The 22,876-nt window shown below is 43.6% G+C and overlaps 4 protein-coding genes across 4 annotated transcripts in view; 3 read left to right on the forward strand and 1 right to left on the reverse strand.

Annotated features, from left to right (window-relative positions):
* Acsl (Acyl-CoA synthetase long-chain) overlaps window positions 1–4,252 on the forward strand; it is a 6,346-nt gene extending 2,094 nt beyond the window's left edge. The window contains exons 2-8 of the mRNA XM_013323269.1: window positions 409–624; window positions 731–908; window positions 999–1,250; window positions 1,374–1,592; window positions 1,716–1,831; window positions 1,915–2,791; window positions 2,940–4,252. Coding sequence (XP_013178723.1) covers window positions 409–624; window positions 731–908; window positions 999–1,250; window positions 1,374–1,592; window positions 1,716–1,831; window positions 1,915–2,791; window positions 2,940–3,094 — 2,013 coding nt within the window. The 3' untranslated portion in view covers window positions 3,095–4,252. The remainder of the gene's footprint in view (window positions 1–408; window positions 625–730; window positions 909–998; window positions 1,251–1,373; window positions 1,593–1,715; window positions 1,832–1,914; window positions 2,792–2,939) is intronic.
* A 1,100-nt stretch (window positions 4,253–5,352) lies between these two features.
* Spt5 (Transcription elongation factor subunit Spt5) lies at window positions 5,353–9,876 on the reverse strand (the record flags this gene model as incomplete). Its single annotated transcript, XM_013323307.1, is given in 6 exon segments — window positions 5,353–5,974; window positions 6,049–6,216; window positions 6,309–8,834; window positions 8,912–9,043; window positions 9,319–9,397; window positions 9,490–9,876. Coding segments are annotated over 6 exon segments (3,237 nt in total). The 5' UTR covers window positions 9,687–9,876.
* Window positions 9,877–10,030: 154 nt separating this feature from the next.
* On the forward strand, window positions 10,031–18,273 carry dock (SH2/SH3 adaptor protein dock). Its single transcript, XM_013323308.1, has 7 exons — window positions 10,031–10,529; window positions 14,940–15,133; window positions 16,117–16,392; window positions 16,487–16,574; window positions 16,657–16,847; window positions 16,930–17,113; window positions 17,201–18,273. Exons 1-7 carry the CDS (start codon window positions 10,425–10,427, stop codon window positions 17,411–17,413), a joined length of 1,251 nt encoding a protein of 416 aa, XP_013178762.1. The 5' UTR covers window positions 10,031–10,424; the 3' UTR covers window positions 17,414–18,273.
* A 3,316-nt stretch (window positions 18,274–21,589) lies between these two features.
* On the forward strand, window positions 21,590–22,851 carry LOC106125893 (uncharacterized). The gene is made up of 4 exons (XM_013323306.1): window positions 21,590–21,772; window positions 22,145–22,341; window positions 22,495–22,636; window positions 22,749–22,851. Exons 1-4 carry the CDS (start codon window positions 21,701–21,703, stop codon window positions 22,833–22,835), a joined length of 498 nt encoding a protein of 165 aa, XP_013178760.1. The 5' UTR covers window positions 21,590–21,700; the 3' UTR covers window positions 22,836–22,851.
* The last annotated feature ends 25 nt before the right edge of the window (window positions 22,852–22,876 follow it).

The following is a 22,876-nucleotide window of genomic DNA, read 5'->3' on the forward strand; positions in this document are numbered from 1 at the left end:
AATTTTTCCTGACGCTCGGCTGTGATTTATGTAATTTTAATAGGATCATTAATCATTGCCTATCTCTAAATTCAATTGTATGATTATTCTCTGTAGTGGATATTTTATTTGTTATCTCTTATCAAAATACGTTAATAGGTAAACAAATATCATCATTCCCGCATTCAACGATACGATAGTGACATTGATGATTTACCTATAGATTGACAAGGTCAAACTAAATTATGATAGCTTACAGCGCTCCCCTGGCAATGTTAACATTTTGACGCACGTTCTCATTGTACTGTATCTGTTACTTTTTTTTTACTTTTATGTCATTTTGTAAGTCTAAGTGGGTTTTATAAATATTCTGCCGCGACATCAGCGCCTCTGTCCGGTTGAGATATCCATGTTTGAGTGTATGTGCAGGCGCGCGTGATAGAGTCGACGCCGACGAGCGTGACGGTGCGCTCGGTGTCGGAGCCGAGCGAAATACATCTGCGGCTGGTGCGCGACGGCGTCACCACCATGGAGGCCATGCTGCGCGCCGCCGCACAGCGCTGGGCGCAGCGCCCCTGTCTCGGCACCCGCACCGTGCTCGGCGAGCGCGACGAGCTCCAGCCTAACGGACGAGTCTTCAAAAAGGTAAACCACCGCATAGCCGAACGTTTATACAATATCACCTCAATAGAAGCCATCCCCCAAGATTCCGAATATTAGGTCAAACTTGAGACACACGTGTGCGGTTCAGTTCAAGATGGGCGAGTTCGTGTGGCGGTCGTTCAGTGCGGTGGAGGCGGAGGCGCGCCAGTTCGCACTGGGGCTGCGCGAGCTGGGCTGTGCGCCGCGCACCAACGTCGTCATGTTCGCCGAGACCCGCGCCGAGTGGATGATCGCCGCGCACGGCTGCTTCAAGCAGAGCATACCGGGTAACCGCACTGACTTACACGCGCAAAGCGTTACCGGACCCAATGGGAGATAATCTCGGTCTACTGTAACAACCTCGCTCTCATTTCCAGTGGTAACAATCTATGCGACCCTCGGCGACGAGGCGATCGCGCACGGCATCAACGAGACGGAAGTATCCACGGTGATCACGACGCACGACCTGCTGCCCAAGTTCAAGAAGATCCTGGCCAAGACGCCCAAGGTGAACACCATCATCTTCATGGAGGACCAGCTCAAGACCACCGACCGCGAGGGCTACAAGGAGGGCATCAAGATCTACGGGTACAAGGAGGTCGTCGCCAAGGGCGCGCAGTCCAAGATCGGTAGGTTTTTGTAGAAAACTGAAAACTCTAAATAATCTTACGTCACTAAGATAACGCGTTTAGAGGCTACCAAATATGTAAACATGTGGAGGAGAGTTTGAATGTTGTGACGTGACGTTGCAGAGTCAGTGCCGCCCTCCCCGGCAGACACCGCCATCATCATGTACACGTCGGGCTCCACGGGCGTGCCCAAGGGCGTGGTGCTCTCCCACCGCAACATGGTGGCCACGCTGAAGGCCTTCGCGGACGCCATCCCCGTGGCCAAGGGAGACGTGCTCATGGGCTTCCTGCCCCTCGCACACGTCTTTGAGCTGCTCGCCGAGAACGTCTGCATACTCGCCGGTACACATACACCACCACCACCACCACCACCACCTCATACCTCATCCTCAATCCGATAGCGTTCATCACACATTTACATTTTTGACGTGACTTGCAGTTAATTGTAAGTGTATGTGTGTGCAGGCGTGCCGATCGGGTACTCGACGCCGCTGACGATGCTGGACACCTCCAGCAAGATCATGAAGGGCACCATGGGCGACGCCACCATTCTCAAGCCCACCTGCATCACCTCCGTGCCGGTCAGTATATACTTTTACATCTCTCTTGTCTGTCAATAGAATAGGTAAGTAACGTTATGCGTGTGTGCATATTTCTGATGCAGCTGATAATGGACCGCATCAGCAAGGGCATAACGGAGCGCGTGGCGAACAGCGGCGCGTTCGCGGCGGCGTTCTTCAAGTGGGCGTACATGTACAAGCTGCGGTGGGGGCGGCGCGGGTACGGCACGCCGCTGCTGGACCGCGTCGTGTTCGCGCGCGTGCGCCGCCTGCTGGGCGGACGTCTGCGCCTCGCCATCTCCGGCGGCGCCCCCCTCGCGCCCGACACGCACGCCCAGGTGCGTCTCTGTCTCTGCTGCGACGTCGTCGTCGGCTACGGCCTCACCGAGACCACCTCCTGCGCCACCGTCATGTGCCCGCACGACACCTCCACCGGCCGCGTCGGCGCCCCCGCCACCGGCGTCGACCTGCGCCTCGTCGACTGGGAGGAGGGCCACTACCGCGTCGCCGACAAGCCCTACCCCCGGGGCGAGGTCGTCGTCGGCGGCGAGAGCGTCGCCGAGGGCTACTACCGCAACCCGGAGAAGACGCGCGACGAGTTCCTCGAGATGGACGGCCGCCGCTGGTTCCGCTCCGGCGACATCGCCGAGCTGCACCACGACGGCTGCATCAGGATCATCGACCGCAAGAAGGACCTGGTGAAGCTGCAGGCGGGCGAGTACGTCTCGCTGGGCAAGGTGGAGGCGGAGCTGAAGACGTGCCCGCTGGTGGAGAACATCTGCGTGTACGGCGACAGCAGCAAGACGTACACGGTGGCGCTGGTGGTGCCGCAGCCGCGCTTGCTGGCCGAGCTGGCGGCGCGCCTGGGCCGGCCCCTCGCGCCCGACACGCCCGACTCCCCCGCCGCGCTCGCGGACATGTACGCCGACCCCGCGCTCGAGCAAGCCGTCGTGCGCGAGCTCGCGGACCACGCACGCAAATGTACGTCACACCTCCTTTTCTACCTTCTATACATACGGAACGAGCGGAATATAAAAAAATAAGATTAAATTTAAATCGCAGCATGCTCTAGAATGTTTTAAATTTTGTGAAGTGCGATTGAAGTGTATAACATTTGTATGCGTTGCAGGCGGACTGGAGAAGTTCGAGGTGCCGGCGGCGGTGAAGCTGTGCACGGAGGTGTGGTCCCCCGACATGGGGCTCGTCACCGCCGCCTTCAAGATCAAGCGGAAAGACATCCAGGAGCGCTACAAGGACGACATCAAGCGCATGTACGCCTCCTGAGTGCACCTCAGCACCCACGCCCACACCCACACCCACACCTCACATACAACATCTTAACTCAAATATTATAAAATATTTAAACAAATCTTGTAGCGCATGTGTAAATTTGAACAATCCTCAAAATTCAAAATGTGACATATTCTCTCGAAATATATGTTGTATGTGAAGGTGTAGAGAGCGGGGAGATGGGAGACGGGAGACGGGAGACGAGGTCGCCGCTACTTAACAGTTCTCGTCGATTGATTGTAAAGCGGGTCATGTTGTCGATGTGTCGATGTTTATCTACAAAGTAAATTTAATCGAGTCGATTTCTATAAATATTATCTCCAAAAGTGCCAGTTTTACTGTCAGCCCTGACGCCGGCACTGATCTCCATTCGATATCGACCTCTTTAGTGAATATTTCTAAATAAAATCGATATATGTAGAAGAAGCCAACGTTGGCGCGTCGCACGTTTACGATCGCTTTTGTGAAATTATTAAAATGATTATTTTTAATTAGTATTTTGGCGTCGGTTCGTCTGTAGAAGATGTATTTTGTATGTAAATTATGAAAGTCCATCGGGACAATGTTTAGTCGTGATGTTTGCAGGATGATGTGTATATTGTGCATTAAGCATTCAATAGCGAATATGTTAAAATTGTGTATCGTGAGGGAATCAAACGTTCTTGTCAAAATTGTTATCAATAAAGTTCGTCTGAGATTCGATCGGTTCTAAGTTTCTATTTTAAAAATGTATAAGCTCCTGTACATAATTATTTATATGTAAACATTTAAAATTGTAGTGTTTTGTGATTGTGAGCGAGACGGATGCTCGGGGACGAGTTGCGTGTCTTGTCACAATTCATTGAGATTTACCTTTTATTATAAATAAACGTTAAAGTAATAGTAATAAAGATCTGAGTTCATCTCGCGGCAACAACTTGAGCACGATTCCTTACAATAAGTTATATAAATATTTAGTGTAATGAAGATGTAACGGAGGTGACGAGTTGTAATGTACTGATGTACTGATGTACCGAACAAGCTGTAAATATTGGCCTACTGTTTCAAATGTCTAGTTTAAGGAAGCGGAGGCGACATGTTTCATTTTGTATAAGAAAGCGAGTGCAGCGGCTCGGTCGCACCGTTACTAGTAATCAACACTTTTAAAAAAAATTAAAAAACGTTAGTATTTAATTATAGTTTTTATAAATTGATTTTGTTGTTGAGTTCCTCAAAGCGCGTGACCGAGCTAACAAGGACCCATTTAAAGTAAGTTAAGTGTATAGTACTTAGGGGATCGGGGATTTACTTTCACATTGTAATTATATTGGTGTAGCGCCGGCCGCGGGTCGTTGAAGCCGAGGTTCAGTGCGGGGAGACACTCGTCACATAGAGGACGGGCAGAGATGTCTCCCCGCACTGCTCTGGGCGCAGTAACAAATGGCTAGGTGTAAAGTCGAGGCGGATTAAGCTTGTTGATTAGTTGTATATTGTATTTATTTTTCTTGGCATTTCTGTATTTCTTTGGGCGCATTTTCTTAAGCATTTAAACTATACAATGTACCCGATTTTATAAAGACATTAACTCTCTCTGAAATGTTATAAAATATTCCTCGATGTCAAACTGTACTTTGATGTAATTGCTATATAAAATTTTGGGAAATGTATAATATAAAGTTTAACTTCCACGGGAAGTTTTAGTCATTTGCTTCCGCGACATTTGATAAATTGTGTATTCGTTATTATGTTTGAAAGTTTCAATGCAAGTTGAAATGTATTTGATTGTGTCGTCTGAAACATTGTATTGTATGTGACATGTCTCTAATCGACGTTTCACAAAATTAGCGGGAGTTTGTTGCTCATTTTTAGTTTGCATTTGAAATTAATAAAAAAAAATGGATCCGAAAACCAATTTTGTATTATTTATTCAATAAATGTTAATAAAATCAACTCTGTCTCTTATTTACACGACTGGTCGAGTTTAAAATGATAAATGAAACGTAAAATATAAAAGTAAGACTTTATTTAGGTAAATATAAACAAGTTACAATTACCACGTCGATATAACTTTACCCAATTATACTTCGATAAAGTGTTTACATTGTTATAAATAAACTAAATCAGACCACTGTGTCAAAGCAAAGGACAAATTATATAAACAATTGTTATATCAGTGAAATGTTCAATGTTCACAGCATTCCTTGGATGATGGTGAAATTACAACGCATTCAAAAGTTTCCCATCATAGCAACCATTTTGTATCCTCGTATATTTATTTATACAAGAATACAAGATCGTTCACCGTTCACCAGCGGCCATCTCTGCCCAGATACATGATGAATAACAAGTAATACTGCTCTTATGTTGCAGTCATTTTATTTTTCCATAAAATAAGCCCAAACCATACTCATAAATTTTCTTTGCTTCCGTTAACATAGCAAAAATAATACAATACGATTAAACTTAAGATAATAAATGTTGAACAGAAATACGTTAAAAAATAACTATTACATTATGATTATAGAAAATTATTTGTCAGTTGATTCAGTTTATTTTAAAATTAGGTATCGAGTACGAGTATAAAAGGGACGCGAACTAACAGAGAGGAAGGAAATTACGAGTATGAGTTTTGTTCCTGTCTTTACCATTTTTAATCTGGAGATGGTGAATTCATAGAGAGAGTTATCAATGTACGTGTGTACATTACAAGACTGCAACAATAGGAGTTTGGTCTCTGTGCGGCGAGTCCGCGGCCCCGCACTACGCGGCGCTCATCTTGCAGAGGTGCCGCAGCTGCATGATCTTGATGTCGTCAGAGCCGAACTTGACGACGCCCTCCTGGTTCTCGATGGAGATCAGCTGCCCCACCGCCTCCCGGTCCTCGCCCGCGATCACCTGGTGTGCGCACAATTGTAAGCTAAACAACTCCACAAACATTGAAGAATCGGAGTAAGAGAGGACGCCGCTACCTTGACCCTGTCGCCGGACTGCGGCACGAGGGGCGCGAGGTGCGCGGCGGGCAGCGTCACCACGCGGTCGTCGTGCGGCAGGAAGACGCTGCACGCGCCGCCCGACACCGCGCGCACCACGCCCGCCTGCCCGCGCAGCGCCTCCTCCGCCAGACCGGTCACGCGCACCTGCAACACCACGCACACGCACACGCACACTCGGTACAGTACTACACGCACAGGGAGAGCTGCTGCATCAGCGCGGGGAAGAGAGACATTACCTCGAGGTCGGTGGTGTGCCAGTCGGGCGCGGGCGCGGGTGTGCCGGGCGCGGCGGGCGTGGCGGGCGCGTACGCCGGCGAGCTGGGCGAGTAATCGGCGGGGCTGGGCGCGCCCAGGTAGCCCGCGGGGAAGCCGGCCGGGCTGGGGCTCGGCCGGTACGGGCTGTACGAGTGGTCGGAGCCGTACATGGTGCCCGGAGTCTGCGGCGTGAAGGGGCCCTGCCCGTACGAGCTCGACTCGTACGCCGGGCCCGCGCTCTCCTCGAACTCGAAGTCGGGGCGCGCGGGCGTCGCCGACACCGTGGGGTCCCACACGCCGTGCGCCGGCGTGCGCCCGCCCTCGTGCGACGGCGTGGCGGAGCCGTAGTGCGGCGTGCGCGCGCCGGACTCGTAGATGGGCGTCTGGGAGCCGTGCATCGGCGTCTTGATGCCGGTCTCGCGGTACGTGGGCGTGTGCGAGCCGGTCATGCGCACCGGCGTGCGCGAGTAGCTGGAGGCGCCGCCGCGCGCGCCGCCGCCCGCCGGCGCGATGTGCCCGCGGTCCACGGAGATCGTCTGGCACATGGTGTGCAGCTCGACGCGCGCGGTGCTGCCCGTGGCGTCCTTCACGATGCCCACGTTACCCTTGTAGGGTCCGCCGGTGATCTTGATGGTGAGGCCGAGCAGCTCGCGGTCGCGGGCGACGGCGCCCCGGCCTCCGCGGCCTCGCCCCCCGCGTCCGCCGCCGCCTCCGCCGCGCGCCGAGGGGTGCATGGGGGACTGAATGCGCGGGGACATGAAGCCGAGCGCGAGGGCGTTGGCGACGCCCGCACCCTTGGCCCCGCCCGCCAGCTGCAGATGACGCGTCTTGCAGACGAAGATGCCGCCGTTGTCGAGGTACATGCGCGACTGCAGGAAGGCGAAGTTACGGTACAGGTGCTTGATCTCGCCCTCGCGGCCGGCGTGAGGTCCGTCTATCACCTTCACGATGTCCTTCTTCTGGATAGAGTTGTGCTCGGAGTCGAGCGCCGTCGTGAATCTGTTCTCGCGACGTTTCTGCAACGCTTGAGGTTTGCACTCTATCACTTTTCCTTGCATACCTAGAACGTGGAAATTTTCCTTTTCTAGCCTGACGATGACGCCCACGGTCTGCGGATCCAGCTGGACCATGTCGCCCCACTGGAACTGACCCAGAGAATCCACGCCGGTCGCCATGTCCGAGCACAGCTGGAGATCTCTGGGCAGCACCTCCAGCTCGTGCATGGTCAAGTCCGACACTAGCACGACCCTGTGCGGCTCCACCCTGACTATGAGCCCCGTATCTCCCTCGTAGCGGCCCGCCAACACCTTCACGTGGTCACCCTGCTTGAAATACTTCCTCAGCTCGTTCGGCTTGAACACGAGGGGATCTTTCAGGGCGTCATGTTTTGGCATCACCGTGATCATGGACCCGTCTATAGCGATGATCTTGGCTTGTAAGTTTGCGAGATCCCCGGAACACACCTCGACGTTATCGCCCATCGAAAATGAATGCAAGCTTGTTGGATCGTCTTTGGCCGGCGCCGCCAGTTCTATGTCGATACCCTCCGGTTGTTCCTCGAATCTTTCCAACTCCGTTAGCGATGGCTTGACGCCCTCCGCCAAGATGGCTGACATGGTAAAATTCTTGTACAAAAAGCCCTTTCTTGAATATCTATTACCCTCAAATATAAGGAAGTCACCGTCGGAGGTGACCTCGCCACCGATAGCGCGGATCGCTTCTGGATCGAAAGGCTTCGCGGCCGGACGACGCTTCTTTTTTCGTTTCGCCGCTTCGCTTTCACTCTGCACTGTTCTCAGAGCACCTCTAAGTCGTGTGTAATCTATTCTCGGTAGCAACTTCAAATGAACTTGATTTTGAGCTAGATCTACGTAATCTACTTGAGCTATGTCATCTTTGTACAATCCTCTCTTTAATCTGACCCATTGCTTTGGTTTTAAACCGGACTGTTCTTTGACCACTCTCAGAACATCCGTCATCTCTTTAATTGGCACCATGTCTTGTTTCCACGTGCCAATTTTTAAAGCACTAACATTGTTTATAATGGCTTTAACATGCGTTTGTTTGTAAGCTTCTATGTACACATAGCCTTTAACACCTTCCGGAGCAACAACTGATTTAATCTGGAAAGGCTCTTCTGAATTTTTATATGCAATAAACTTTCTCATTAGCAGTAAAACTGTTGCCTTTTCTTCACCAATATGACATTTCACCATCCACAGGTTTGGATCTTTGATTCCCGGCAAGAGGGTCTGCTGGGTGATTTCATCTGACATTTCCTCACCACCTTCACCAAAGTGTCGCAATGCAGCAGACTCGTCGGCATATTTGTTCCTTAAATATTCTTCAATCTCCTCTTCTTTTTGCGAGTCCCACAGATTGGTCCCACGGCGACGACCCTCGATTTCTCGAGCTGTGGGGCCAATTTCATCCACTTCATTCCCCACGATGCCCATTTCCTGAGCGCCCTCTTCCCATTCATCATCTTCATCAACTTCGTCATCCACCTGTCACAAATATGTCATCAAAGTACTTATTTAAAAACTATTTTTTTTTGCTATTTCTTCAAAATAGTATAAATTACCTCAGCCTCATCAATGATGAACCCGCCATACCGACTGTCCTTCTTTCGCTTCTTTCTTCGTCTTTCTTCTTCCTCATCTTCATCATATTCTTCAGAGTCTACCAGATCCTCACCTTCAGGCTCCTGTTCATCCTATAAAAATAAAACTACAATTTTTTTTCTTGCACATTTGTGGGAACCACTGGCAATAGTGTGATCAAATTATAACCTAAATTTTACATACCAGTTTTAAATATCAGTACATTCACTTCGCAAAAAAACAACTTACAAAATTACAATATTTAATTATGACATGATTATTACATTATACTCCTAAAGACAACCAATCTATACAGCAATAAATAAGCAAATAACAAATAGGGCTTGTGAGAAACCATACTACAATTAAACACATTAATTAAATTTACCTCGACATCTTCATCGCCTGACGCTTCCTTAGCTTCATCATCTCTGTTGCGACTGGCATCGGATGCAGCGGAACGGCTTCTGGTAAATGTTTAGCATCATGAGGTCACAGCATAACTTCGTCCAACATTACGAGTTGGCATTTTGACAATTTACAATTTAAAACTATGTACCTAGATCGGGAACGGGAGCGCGACCTCGAGCGTGATCTAGAGGGACTCCGGGAAGGACTCCGACTTCCAGAGCGTGATCGCGACCGCGATCGGGATATAGAGCGATTTGATGCAGCGCTTCTACGAGATCTATTAGATACGACACTGGCCGCGTCTGAGCCACTGCCTGAAAAATTACTCCCTTCCGAATCAGACATTCTTACTATTTATTTGTTTTAGGAAACCATTGAGACTTTGAGGATTTCAAAATGAAAAATTGAGCGAAAACCCAACAAAATGTCGAAGAAAACGTAATCAGTAACTAGTAGACGTGACAAGTACAGATTAAAATTAGACTGCAAATGTCTTTGTTGAAGAAACAAAATGTCTACAGCTTCGAAGAAATCAAAACAACTGAAATCTTCGGTGAATTTATCATAATAATTACATGCACTTATCGAAAAACTTAAAAAATGCGAAACTTATTTTTCTTGGACCGGTTCACAATATTGTCTATGGTTCGAGTACTAATAAAAATAAATCCTTTCTTTTGTCTATTGATTCGTCGCGGCCCCACCGAGTAATGTGAAATTTATATAAAATTCACAAATGTACCGATATTCTGAAAGAATTATACTATTATTTTATAATACTTTGTAAATAAAGCGACTGCATTAATAATTAAGTGATAAATAATTAGATGCAAGTGTCGAAGTGATCAATCCCCATGCACATCTATCCGCTGCTCGCTAAATAGCTTTCGATCGGATTTTCGCACGTTTGACAATAAGTGTTGTGAGTTCCTGAAAGGTTCTTGTGCCGGTAGTACGTATTCGAGTGCAAACGACGAGAATCAGTGTTGTGGTGCATTGCGGTGCAGTGCAGTGCAGTGCAGGTTCGCGATGGAACAGTGAGCCAGCGGTCGGGGTGCGGCGCCAGGGGTCCCAGGGGGGGTCATGCTGGAGACGCGGTCGGTGCGCGCCGCTGACTCGGTGTGGGCGAACAAGCCGCTGCCGGCGCCGCACGCCATGGCTAATGCTAGGCACGGGAAGAATGCTCAGGTAACATCTCTAAAACTGCAAATTAAAATAATACTAGATATCTATCATGCTGCCTTCTAAAACTTTTGACCATGTATGTATGGTTTACATTTATACACCAATTAAAATTAAGAACGAAAAACGTAATATAATTACATCAATCCATAAACATTGAAATATATGTATTAATTGAAATTACAAGTATCATAACTATGTTAAGTAAGTAATGGCAGGTGGGCTGTACAAAATATAATAAAATTGAATATTAAGTTGCTATCATTGTTATTGTGAGTCATGAATTGTACTGTGTTATTGTAAATGCTCAATAGGATATACAATGCCTGTCTTAAATTCAGTTCAATGACTAGATGTGCATCAACAAAATATATTTCATCTTGGTCCGCAATCCTATTGGACTGGCCATATCGCATTTGCTTTATACTTTGGACTAAGTTAAAGTTTTGAGATGATTTTCCTTCTGTCCTATGTCTCAATCCAGGACAGTAGAGAAATCTTATCAATTTATTAAGTATGTTTAAAATTGAGATAGAATGTAGATAGAATTTATGTACCTATCTTCAAAATATTGGTTAACACAAAACCATGAGATGCCATAAGAGTTTAAATCTAGTAAGTACAACTTTAACGTAATTGTGATACAAACATCTATCAATCACTTTGTGTACTCGGTATTATACAGTGAGATTACACTCTCTGTTATTTTGAAATCAAACAGGATGACTATATGTTTTCATACATTTTTTTTTGACTGATCACTGGTGTACACTCCTCATATAATATCTGCTACACACTTTTTTCATACTGCGTAAAAATATTTTTTGGATCAGTGTCATGCCATTAAACTATTCAAACTTTTGTGTGACATTATCACAAACTTATATAAAAGTGACTAAAACACATATGTACATCCGGTGCCAACATTGGACGAACATAATTGAGAGATTTAGCAGTTTTTATATAGCTTAGTGACATGCCCAAAGTATTGTCCTGTATGTTGTTAGTCAACCATCGCTAACTTGGAGAATTGAGCCACCTTTGTTTGTTTAGAATTCTACTGATAAATTGTTGAAAAAATCTGTTAATACAATGTTTTAAAAACTAGTTGTACATAATTTGCAAATCTAATTTTGTGAAAATAAAATGGAAAATAAAGGCAATGAGGCATTAGTATAGTGTAGTAGCATAAAGGAACTAGTATAATCTTTGCAGAGATCTACTTGTGAAATAGAACCTTGGACTTGTTATCCATTGGCATGAATGAAGAATCTTGTGCTTATTTTGTTTTAGTAATGTAAATTTAATTGATCTATTATTTTCCTGTTGATCATATTGCCAAACTATGATATATAACCAAATATTTATTAATTTTTTTAATTGGTCTCTTTAAAAACTTATTAATAACTGCTACCTCTGGACTGATTTTAATTGATAAAAGTGGTTCCTTGGTTGTTACCTAGAAATAAATTTAATAAACCTTTAAAAGTAGCTATAAATTTACTCTCCTAATTCTCAAGTTTACAGTCCCTTTAAATAGGAAAATAAAAATAAAGATGCACTATATATATTGGAATGAAAAGTTATACATATGAAGACTATACATAAGTTAGATTCACATGACATGAGAAAATTACATAAGAATACAAGGCAACACATTGTTTTTACCATTGCAAAACTAGGTCCAATCACAAAAACACATACTATCATAAATATTATACCATGTGCACACTCTAAAAGTGATTTTCCAGGTCACTCTGAATTCTCTGTGAGGGCATTGCCGTGCTTCTAGATAAATTAAATACTACCAAATTACTTTTTGATACTGCACTCCAAATGGATGTTTAGATGTTGTTTATTGAAAGGACTATGAAGCTTTAATTAGAAAGTGACTAATAAATTGACTTAAATAAGGCTGTGCAAAGCCGTAATCAAATTCCCATGTTGAAATTTTTTGACTAGAGATTTATTAATATCGATATATTTATCTTCCTCCTATGCAAGATTATTTTTTCCAGCCATACTAAATTATTAACTATGTAGGCGTGACACGGCACACTAAGTCGCGATTGTTTTGCTTCTACGCAAGGATATGCGCTCGGTTAATTGCAAACACTTACGTCATTAATATTAACGCAGTCATAGGCTTACGAATTTATACCAGAAGATTTAAAAAACATTAGAAAACTTCGTCGTTTACATTGTGTAAAAAACAGGCCCGTGACCCAGACTGATATTCAGTCCGAGAATTTATTGAATTTTAAGTGAATTTTAAATCATTCACATACACATTTCACTTTTAAAACCATCGCAAAAGCAACGAATATTTGTGCGTAGGCGTATTATGACTAAACTTGATTTAGCTCTCCTTTTCCTATTTCTACAATATGTTTCGTATAACAGATTGAATGTATTGAAAATGAGTTTTGAATCCAATTGCGTTACTCATTCGTAGGCTAGAATAAAATTAAGGATATATCTAAGTCCAATTACGTCATCACCTCGACGAGACCAATACATCTGTTTTTTTGCACAGCTCTAAATTAATAGACGAACTATGTGAGCTGGGAAAAAATATTTTTAGATGAAACTTCTTCAAAAGTACTCTTTTACTTGTCTGGAAATCGATTTTAGAATTTTAAGATGTAAATATCGAAGGAAATTTCAAACTTTGATTAAAAGATCGTAAGTGTATCGTGCAACCGTTATCGCCTCCATTCTTATATCATACTCTACCTATACGTAATATGTATTTTATATTGATATCATGAGGCGTTTATTTTGTGCATATTGTAACTACGCTCATTGATTGCGGCCTTCGGGAGCGATTTCACTGCGCGCCGCTTCGTTGTAAATTATATAAGAATAATTAATTATTCCTCAATAAGGAAAATTTGATAAACTTACTGCATTTTTAGTTACCTTTCTTTTTCGGAACTAGTATCGAAGGGAACAGGTCAAAATTATGCGTATTCCTGACAAGCAACTAGATCGTTCTATAATATTATTCCGACCTCTACTTTACGCTCAAATCGTCGCTAGGTACTTATTACACACAGTATAAAATGGTGCAAGAACCAATAAATTGGTGTTGAGTTCATCGAGATTATGGTAATGAAAATTCTAGAAATAATTGTTTTCATAATTCCTTCTGGATCTGCTCCAGTCGCGGACTGATCGTGTGAAATATTTTATAAGCGCTCGTATAATGTTAATTGTTGTTTCCTGGTGGGTTACGAGTCGCCGTCTACTGCGCGACGCCGGATGTGGCTATTTTTTGACTGTGGCCTATGATGCCGTTACTGGAACGATGACTACGTCAACATCGCGAAATTCAAACTTTATGCTCCGTTATCTCGTCTTCAAAAAGCTTGTTCTAAAATATCTCCGATACATTTTTTAATTTTAGTGTATTCATGTTTTTATGAAGGTGAAATATTGTTAGTAATCTTGTCTATAACAGAGATTCATATCACAACCGGTTTGTACTGATTAAATTCTATCTTTCGTATTCTTCCTGAGAGAAATCAAGAGTAAAAAGAAATCGTTTCTAAATTTACCGAAAATCTCAATAGTTGGAACGTATTGAGTATTCGCCTCGGAGATTCTAGCCATCATCTAATGTTATATCCCTATTTATACAGGAATGCTTACTTTCGGGGCAAAAATTAATTTTAATATGTTTATCGCTAGTCTGCTTATTGTAATAAAAATTGTTAAAGACGCGAGTGCAAGCGACAGTGCTGTAAGACGGTCGGGACGGACACCGTAATAGATTAATTTGGGACGATTGACCTTCCTAATGCCGCGCGATGTCTCCCGCGACCTTCTGCACTTGATGCGCTCCTCGTACTGCAAGAATACTCTATAATTATATCAACCATAGATAATTTAAGTTCACTCATTTACGTAGTTTGCCACTGATTGTTTCCGAGTTGTCATGGCTCCAATCCATTCAGCTCTAAATCAAAATTTTTACTTAACTTTCAAGATCATTAATTTTAATTTGCAGCTCTCTCATTCATATAAATTGCCATCAAAAGTACAAAGTAGTCCTCTACAGCCGTGTACCGTGGGTGAGCAGTTGGCCTTCAAATATGCAAACCTCGTTCAAATCCACGTTACCTTTTCCTAAAGTTATATGCCATAGAACATTACTGGTTACTGGCGTTGTTAAAGTCGTGGTAATTTGTCAAAGTTACTATTTTACACCATTGTTATTAGGTTACAATAACATCTATTACCGCATTTATAGTTATTGCTTGAATTAGCAAAACAGTTTAATTTAAATATCTTTGTTATACTTTTGTCGTCTCGCTATATTCGTAGTGTAAATAAAACGAGAGAACATTAGAGTTCAGTGTTCTCTACCTGTATCATTACATGGAGTCTGATAAGTGTTGTATTGTATTGCAGGACGACGTGTGCTATGTGGTGGCGAAGTACGACTACGCGGCGCAGGGCGCTCAGGAGCTGGACCTGCGCAAGAACGAGCGCTACCTGCTGCTCGACGATTCCAAGCACTGGTGGCGCGTGCAGAATGCGCGCAGCCAGTCCGGTTATGTGCCCAGCAATTACGTCAAGAAGGAAAAACCCTCTCTTTTCGACAGGTGAACATACATGCATTGTTTCTATTCGAGCGGCTCCTATAACGGGGAACAGCTCAACGAAAATCCAATCATCCGATGAAAAGAGTTATATCTGGTATGAGATCTTTGAGATATGTAACTCTTTTCGTTTGACAATGTACAGTTCCTTAGACTTGTTTATAATGACCACTCTAAACATTTACCTCTCGCCAATGTATCACTAACCCAATGTATATTTAAATGTACCATATTGTTATATCGCTGCATAATGAAACAATTTGAGTACAGTCGCCGGCTGCAATTAATTAAGGGCCGAGAATGGGGTTCAAATTTCAAAGGGCATGTAACCTCATATTGGATACACCCTCTGTGTTTTAATTGTTTGCATAGTTTAGAATGACAGTAGATTTTCACACGTTGACGTTTTTAAAATATTTATAATAATATACAATTAGATAAAGTAGTATACTTCATTTTTAACAAAGTGACAAGCCTCCTTGTAAGTGACGTGTGTTTGTACATCATGGTTATGTTTGACAGCACTGTGACAATTATTAATGTATCTGCTCCCATGTAAGTTTATCTCATTGTCGAACCATCCCACATCCCACAGCCCACAACCCACAACCCAAAGCCCATAGCCCACAGCGGTAGTTGCGAGTTGCGACTGGCATTGGTCTCGCACGATAACGTCTTCTAGGTAGAATTTATTATGCGCGACTGTCGTGCCACTACAACAAACTTGCAGATATTAATGTAATATTATTATATTTTATACAAATTCTATTTAAATTATTTACATAATTTAGTGATAAAAACATACAATACACTATAATTATACCACTAGACAATGCAACTAATTTATAAATGATAGGAGGAACTCAAAAATATTTGTGAATTTGTCGCCAAGTGTGAGTCTACGCCGTATTTTGAAGTTATTCATATGGTAAATGACACAGATATAAAATTTGTATTTATTTAAAATAAACATGTTACATTTTCAGTATCAAAAAGAAGGTGAAAAAGGGTTCGGGCTCGAAGACCTTACCGTCGAATAGTTCCCCGGTGCGGGGCGGGCCGGAGTCCCCGGGCGCGGGCGGCGCGGGGCCGGGCGGGCGGCGCGCGGAGCCCGTGGACGCGCTCGGCACCGCCGTCGTCAAGTACAACTACCAGGCGCAGCAGCCCGACGAGCTGTCCCTCACCAAGGGCACCAGGATACTCATCCTAGAGAAGAGCAACGACGGCTGGTGGCGCGGACAGTACCAGGGACACACGGGATGGTCGGTACATGTTACACTACATACGCCCTCAACTCCAACACCTGCTCTCACAAAATTACGACCAGATTTATATTCTTTTATTGCATACTTTCAGGTTTCCATCGAACTACACGAGTGAAGAAGGCGACAATGAAGATCCGGTGCACACGTACGCAATGGCGGAGAATGTCCTCGACATTGTGGTGAGTAATTACAAATGGAGCAGCAACTCCAGTACAGGTAAATATTGCAGTGTTAAATGTGTGATATGTTGCATCGTGTCAGGTGGCGCTGTACTCGTTCACGTCCAACAACGAGGCGGAGCTGTCGTTCGAGAAGGGCGACCGGCTGGAGATCGTGGAGCGCCCGCCCTCCGACCCCGAGTGGTACCGCGCCCGCGACTCGCGCGGACAGGTCGGCCTCGTGCCGCGCAACTACCTGCAGGAGCTCGCCGACTACCTCACGCAGCCCTACTGGTCGGTCTCTGTCGCTCTCCGTCCCTCTCCGTCTTCTTAACTCTTGAAACGTTTAAAACAAAAACATGAATGTTGTCGTCAGCGAGGCGAACGAGGGCGGGCGCGGCGCCGGTAAAGGCGCGAGCGGGGGCGCGGCGGGAGGCGCGGGCCCCGCCCCGCTCGGCCGCGCCTGGTACTACGGCGCCATCACCCGCATGCACTGCGACACGCTGCTCGACCAGCACGGACACGACGGCGACTTCCTCATCCGGGACTCCGAGACCAACGTCAGTCGCACATACACTTGCACTCACCTCCACCCTCCTCTCGCTCCACTTGTTTCATACTGACCGTTGCACCTCGTCGCGTTGCAGGTGGGCGACTACTCGGTGTCGCTGAAGGCCCCGGGGCGCAACAAGCACTTCCGCGTGCACGTGGAGGGCAGCCTGTACTGCATCGGGCAGCGCAAGTTCCCCACGCTGGACCAGCTGGTGGCGCACTACCAGCGCGCGCCCATCTACACCAACAAGCAGGGCGAGAAGCTCTACCTCGTGCGCCCGCTGCCGCGTCCCGCCCCGCAGTGCTGAGCCCCGCCCCTACCTGCCCCGCACTGCCGGCCGAGCCGCGCCCCGCAGTGCCGAGCCCCGCCCCGCCCCGCAGTGCTGTGCCTAACGTTTCATCGTACACGGAAAAATGGATAAAGTTTATGTGGTATCAATGGAAAACAATGTCAATTGATGAAAGCTTGAATACCACTCGAACCATCAAGCAACTTCTTCTTCAAAGTCTTCAATACTATCTGATACACTTTCACCTGCTGCCTGCGCTTTCTCATATACATCACAATGTACTCACATCACATATCCTCTCATATATAACGTTATACACACCAATATGCCAGATGTCATTTTGACACCACTCCAAAGTTGCCATTTTAACATCATTTTATAGTTATTCATTTTATGGAATTTTTGAAATTTTAATTTATTTTTTTACATTTACATATTTTTTGAACATTTATGCATAAATATGGTGTCAAAATAATTGTGTAATCTTCCATTAGATATAAATGAATGTGCTGTGATGACACTACATCATGTCATTTACTGAATATAACAACTGCATAAATAAATATAAAACACCATACACATACATTTCAGCTACAACACAGAGTCTTATTCAACTTAGAAATTTATTGTATTTCGTTTTAAATCGTCAGTGAATAAGTTTAACTACGTCAGATCATCACTTGTAATTATTATTGAAATAAGACGTTAGCAACTTTTATGTAATATATTTATATAATAAGATGATTAAAGCAATAACTTAAATATGATAACAACTAACATCTTCATGAACTTTCATCTATTTCTCATGTATTTTATGATTATTGCATTTATATCTGTTAGAATAAAATATAAAAATAAATTGAAAGGCCTATAGCATAGTCAGATGTTACATTCACTTAAATCAATGCTTTAAGCAGCTCACCTCATGATGCTAAAACTGATGGATGTCAAATTGTTCCAACTGCAACCATTTTTTTTTTCCAACAAGACAAAGTCTTCTTGCGTTCATCTAACATACTAGTTGGCTACTAGATTGTCGACTCAATATATGTATTTAATATATACTCTGGCATATTTAAGCAACACGGTGAATGACAATTTTAAAATGATTTTATTATTACTCTGAACTGATATATAAACACGTCCGGTGGCGGGGGCTCCCCGATGGGCCCGATGGACTCGAAACTAGTCGGTGCCGCCACCGGACGAATATACGTGAGTGTTTAGACGTTTTTATATATCAGTTTAGTATAATGTCTCACGAAAGTTTGATTGTTAATTTAATTATTATTCTGTTTACAAATTTCAAAATATTGCGCAAAGTTTGGCGAAAAATAAAAATAGACAAACAATCTGTTAGTAAATAAATCTATGGTATTTTACACATTCAATTGTCATGAGAATTTTATGAAAATGTGTATAGCTAATTCTTTAGTCTATGATAGAAATAAACTAGATTGTTGTATGAAAAGTAATTAAAACCGCTTCCATCATTGGTGCAGGGGAATCGAACTGAAAGGGGCAGCAAAGGATTCCATCACTGATTTACTGAAATAAAATTTATTAGATAAATTGATTGTCTCGGATTCTGAGGAATTTGAGAACAAATGCTGAATATGTTATGTCCACTGTTCAGGCGGTTATCGCGTTACTTTTGGGCATTCGCAGTTCGGCCGTGCGGCGCGGCGGACGTGCGCACGCGCCGCCGCACACCTTACTATATCTATAATAAACCAAAAATTGGCTTCTTATCGCATTCAATACTATAGTTCAAGTATAAGAGCCATTTCTATATCATATTATTTCTTAAGTCATATATAAGTAATGTAGTGTAATTGATAAAAAAAAAAGATTTTTTATATAGTTTAATGACATAAGTCGATCGTGGGTAGATGGAATGTGAATCGATCGGGTACCTAAGGCCTGTATAGTGTAAAGCTCGCGTGCGCGTGCGCGTGCACGTGCACGTGTGATACACAAGTTGCATAGGGTACGATGTGATGTTGCGCTAGGTAAGTTTGTATCTTAAGTCATTTCAGGGAAAACCGCGGAGTGGAGACATCGAGAGACAGTCGACAGAGGGATGTATGGATGGATGGAGCTCGCACGACTTCATTTGTATCGAATTCTAGTGAATTTAAACAACGAATTAGATATCCCATTCGTGAACGGTACGTCACTAGTTTATACAGGGCGCTAGATAATTGGAACAACAATAATTGTGAAGAAGTGAATGTAATGAGTGCCGAAGTTTATAATATTATCGTTTATATGACATTGTTAATGCATTCGAATACATAAGAGAAAATGGTGAAAGTGAGTTGTGTAAAATAAAAGTGAGCACCCTGTAGAAATAGTGGTCGTTGGCAGGAATCTCCCGGCGCCGGTTTCCGCTGAGTGACGGCCGCTAGTCAATGCGCCGGCATCACTCCGCCTCGCTGTTCACACTGTAACGTTGTGTTGTGACAACCCCACGGCAGCTTTCCACATCGCTCGCACGCATATTTACGAATAGAATTAAATATTATATTAAATGAATACAAATTGCGACGCGGACGTTCCCAGTATTTTATTTTTAATACGATTTAGTTCGTAGACAGTGTGGCTTACGGCCATAAGCCTAATATTTAGTTTGTGTACGTATTATCCTCGCGCTTTTACTCACAAGGAACCGTCTCAAGTGATTGCCTTCTACAGTATCCGCTAGTGTGTCCAGCTTTTTAGGACGATTCGTACGGACTTTTGTAAATGACACTCCTAAAAGTATTGAAATTAAACGGGACAATTTATTTTTCTATAAACTTTTGTTTTCGACACTCGAGCGATATAAGTTTTGATGCACCAAGTGTAGATTTGTACGAGGAATATAGCGTTAAGGGTAGCATTCACTGGATAATAGTTCGTTAAGGGTGTTTTTCCCTGGTGGGAGTTACCACGTGAAGACGTCATTTGTTTGATGTTAATATTCCGAGTTGTGCGGGAGAAACATCCTTGTGAATGTTGATAATGAATCACATGTGATATGACTCGGTTCTCGTTTGATGTTTTCAATCGATATAAATAAGAGGCCGGCGACGATGTTCCGCGACTGCGAGGCTACGCGGCCGGTCATTTGCTAGATCTTTTTGATGTATTTAATACGTTTTATACTCAATATTGTAACTAGATTATATGCGAGGCAAAGTCGATCGTAACTACATGTGTATTAGGTACATTGTATTGTGTTACTTTTTAGTCATACGGTTTGAATGTTTTCAGTTTCGATAAAGTAAGGCGTTGTATTCGATGATTTGGCGACGGAGTCGAGCCAAAAGGACGTCTTCCTAGAAAACGATTATATACATTTTTGTATCGCCGCAACAACGGTGTGCACAAATAAGTTAGTACCGCGTGCAGTAACAACGTCTTGGAATTTATTTGAACTTTGAACAAAGATCTAAATACTTGAAGATAATTCTATCAACATGTAATTTGCATTGCACATATTAATGTTACATTGATTCAACTAATAACGATTCTGTTTTGTGAATTCTTTTAGTAAATCAATTACATCAACTCTTTCTAAGTATTTGTCTGGAAAAGAGTTATCTATATATTTGGGTCTTTGTCTGTAATAATTGTGTAAAAATATTTATGTTGGATAACCTCATGATGGAAATTGTACAAAGCATTTATTATATATAAAATTGTCAGTTCGATCGCATAGCTTTATGAATATAAACATTGCCAAAACATACAACAAGCTGCTGACTCACATTCCCACGTTACGTAACAGATTTGAATATCGCAAGCATTTGTATATAGTACATACATAGATATATATATACTATATGTAAATGTAAAACAATACGTATGAGATGCAGCCTGATGTAAGCAGATGTACATTAGTGGAATACGTCTAGCTTTAGAGTGATTTGTTTTATTTTTTACTTTTATATTGCTCAAAGGATATTTGTTTTGTATTTTGTACTGTAACCAAGTGTTGTAAGATTTTCAATTGTATATTGTCTGTATGTAACGAGCATGATATTGATACTGTTGTACGTGCAGTCTAATATTTAACAATTATAATTTATTTATTCATTTGCTAAATGTGTTTTCATCATAACATTTTCCCCGATGTCTATTTACGGAAAGCAAACAACTAGCATTTTACGAAGCAAAAGATTAGATTGCATTCAAAACGAATGGCGAATCGAAAGAAAGGTGTTTTGTCTTCGTTACGTTGCGTCCCTTAGCAACACGAATATGTATTGATCAAATAACACACAGGAAGAGCAGTTTAGCTTTAGATACTAAGAAGAAATGTTGTCTCGCAGAGATAAACTGTTGATACAACCGTGGGAAGATCGCCGCTACAAGGATCACCGATTGAAGGTTAGCACATTTACAAAGAAATAACAAAAAGAGTTTTTGTATCGTATTTCGACGGGAAGAGAATACTCGTCCATTAAAGCTAATTTTATGAAAACGTTAGCGGTGTTTTTATTCATAGGAATGAGTGAATGACCAGAAAGAGCGGTAAGGTTGTTGTATTTTATTTTCACTATAAGAAGAATAATAAAACAAGGTAATCTGCTATCGTGTTTCTTAGTGATATCTCACTTATCTTAGGTTTCTGGGACTGAAATCTCTGCATAAATCATATCGTCATGCCTATCTTTGACAAAATAGAGATAAAAATGTGTTTAAATGAAGATTTTGGTGACAGAAAACCACGGTTAACAATGTTGTGTCTGCGTGTGTCAGGTGAAGTCGGCGTTGCCGGAGATAGACAGTAGGGCGCCGTGTGCGCGGCCGCACGTCGCGCGCAAGCTGCGCCGCGAGCGCTGCGAGGCGGAGCGGAGCGCGCGCGTCGTGCGCGACAACTTCACGCTGCTGCAGCGGCTCGCCGTCGTCATGGCAACCACCCGCCTCGACAACCGCTGGCACAAACCGCCGCCCAAGTAATGCCAGTCACTGCTATTGTTTTATTACTAACTCTCATCGTTCTGATCACGTGTAATACTAGCTTAATTGTTGCTACGTTATAATTTGACAACATTTGTAACATAAAATGTATTATGGAGAATAGGACGGGCGTTAGTTTTGTTGCATAGCTTTCAGAACAAAGTGGGGCGGTACCACGAGGTGTCGGGGGCGCGGGGGGCGCGGCGTGCAGGCGCGCGGGGCTCGCAGGCCTCCGCCGACACATCGCAGCTCTCCTACAGCAACGCGAGGTGCTACGCGTGCGAACACAAGGTTGTCTGTACAACACAGTAGTCGAAGACGGCTTTACGTCCGCTGCAGCCGGTAATGTATTCAGAGCTATATGATGGAACATGTGGGATTCATTACATTAATTTTATTTCAGAAAGTAGCCAGCGATTCTGCGAGCAAACTGGAAGATCCCGTCGCAACCGACTACGACGTCCTTCCCTTTCTATACCCCAAAGCTTAACTGACTCGCATCATAACTTTGAATGATAAATAAAATGCTTG

This window comes from Papilio xuthus, unplaced genomic scaffold (genome assembly GCF_000836235.2).
Source record: "Papilio xuthus unplaced genomic scaffold, Pxut_1.1 DF825752.1, whole genome shotgun sequence".
NCBI classification, from domain to species: Eukaryota; Metazoa; Arthropoda; class Insecta; order Lepidoptera; family Papilionidae; genus Papilio; species Papilio xuthus.

What these genes read in the sequence shown, in the direction of transcription:
- LOC106125893 (XM_013323306.1), top strand. Translation starts at nt 21,701, where the DNA reads ATGTTGTCTCGCAGAGATAAACTGTTGATACAACCGTGGGAAGATCGC. An exon ending in ACAAGGATCACCGATTGAAG is followed by an intron (nt 21,773 to 22,144) that starts GTTAGCACATTT and finishes TGCGTGTGTCAG; the next exon opens with GTGAAGTCGGCGTTGCCGGA. An exon ending in TGGCACAAACCGCCGCCCAA is followed by an intron (nt 22,342 to 22,494) that starts GTAATGCCAGTC and finishes TTTGTTGCATAG; the next exon opens with CTTTCAGAACAAAGTGGGGC.
- dock (XM_013323308.1), top strand. Translation starts at nt 10,425, where the DNA reads ATGCTGGAGACGCGGTCGGTGCGCGCCGCTGACTCGGTGTGGGCGAAC. An exon ending in GGCACGGGAAGAATGCTCAG is followed by an intron (nt 10,530 to 14,939) that starts GTAACATCTCTA and finishes ATTGTATTGCAG; the next exon opens with GACGACGTGTGCTATGTGGT. An exon ending in TACCAGGGACACACGGGATG is followed by an intron (nt 16,393 to 16,486) that starts GTCGGTACATGT and finishes GCATACTTTCAG; the next exon opens with GTTTCCATCGAACTACACGA.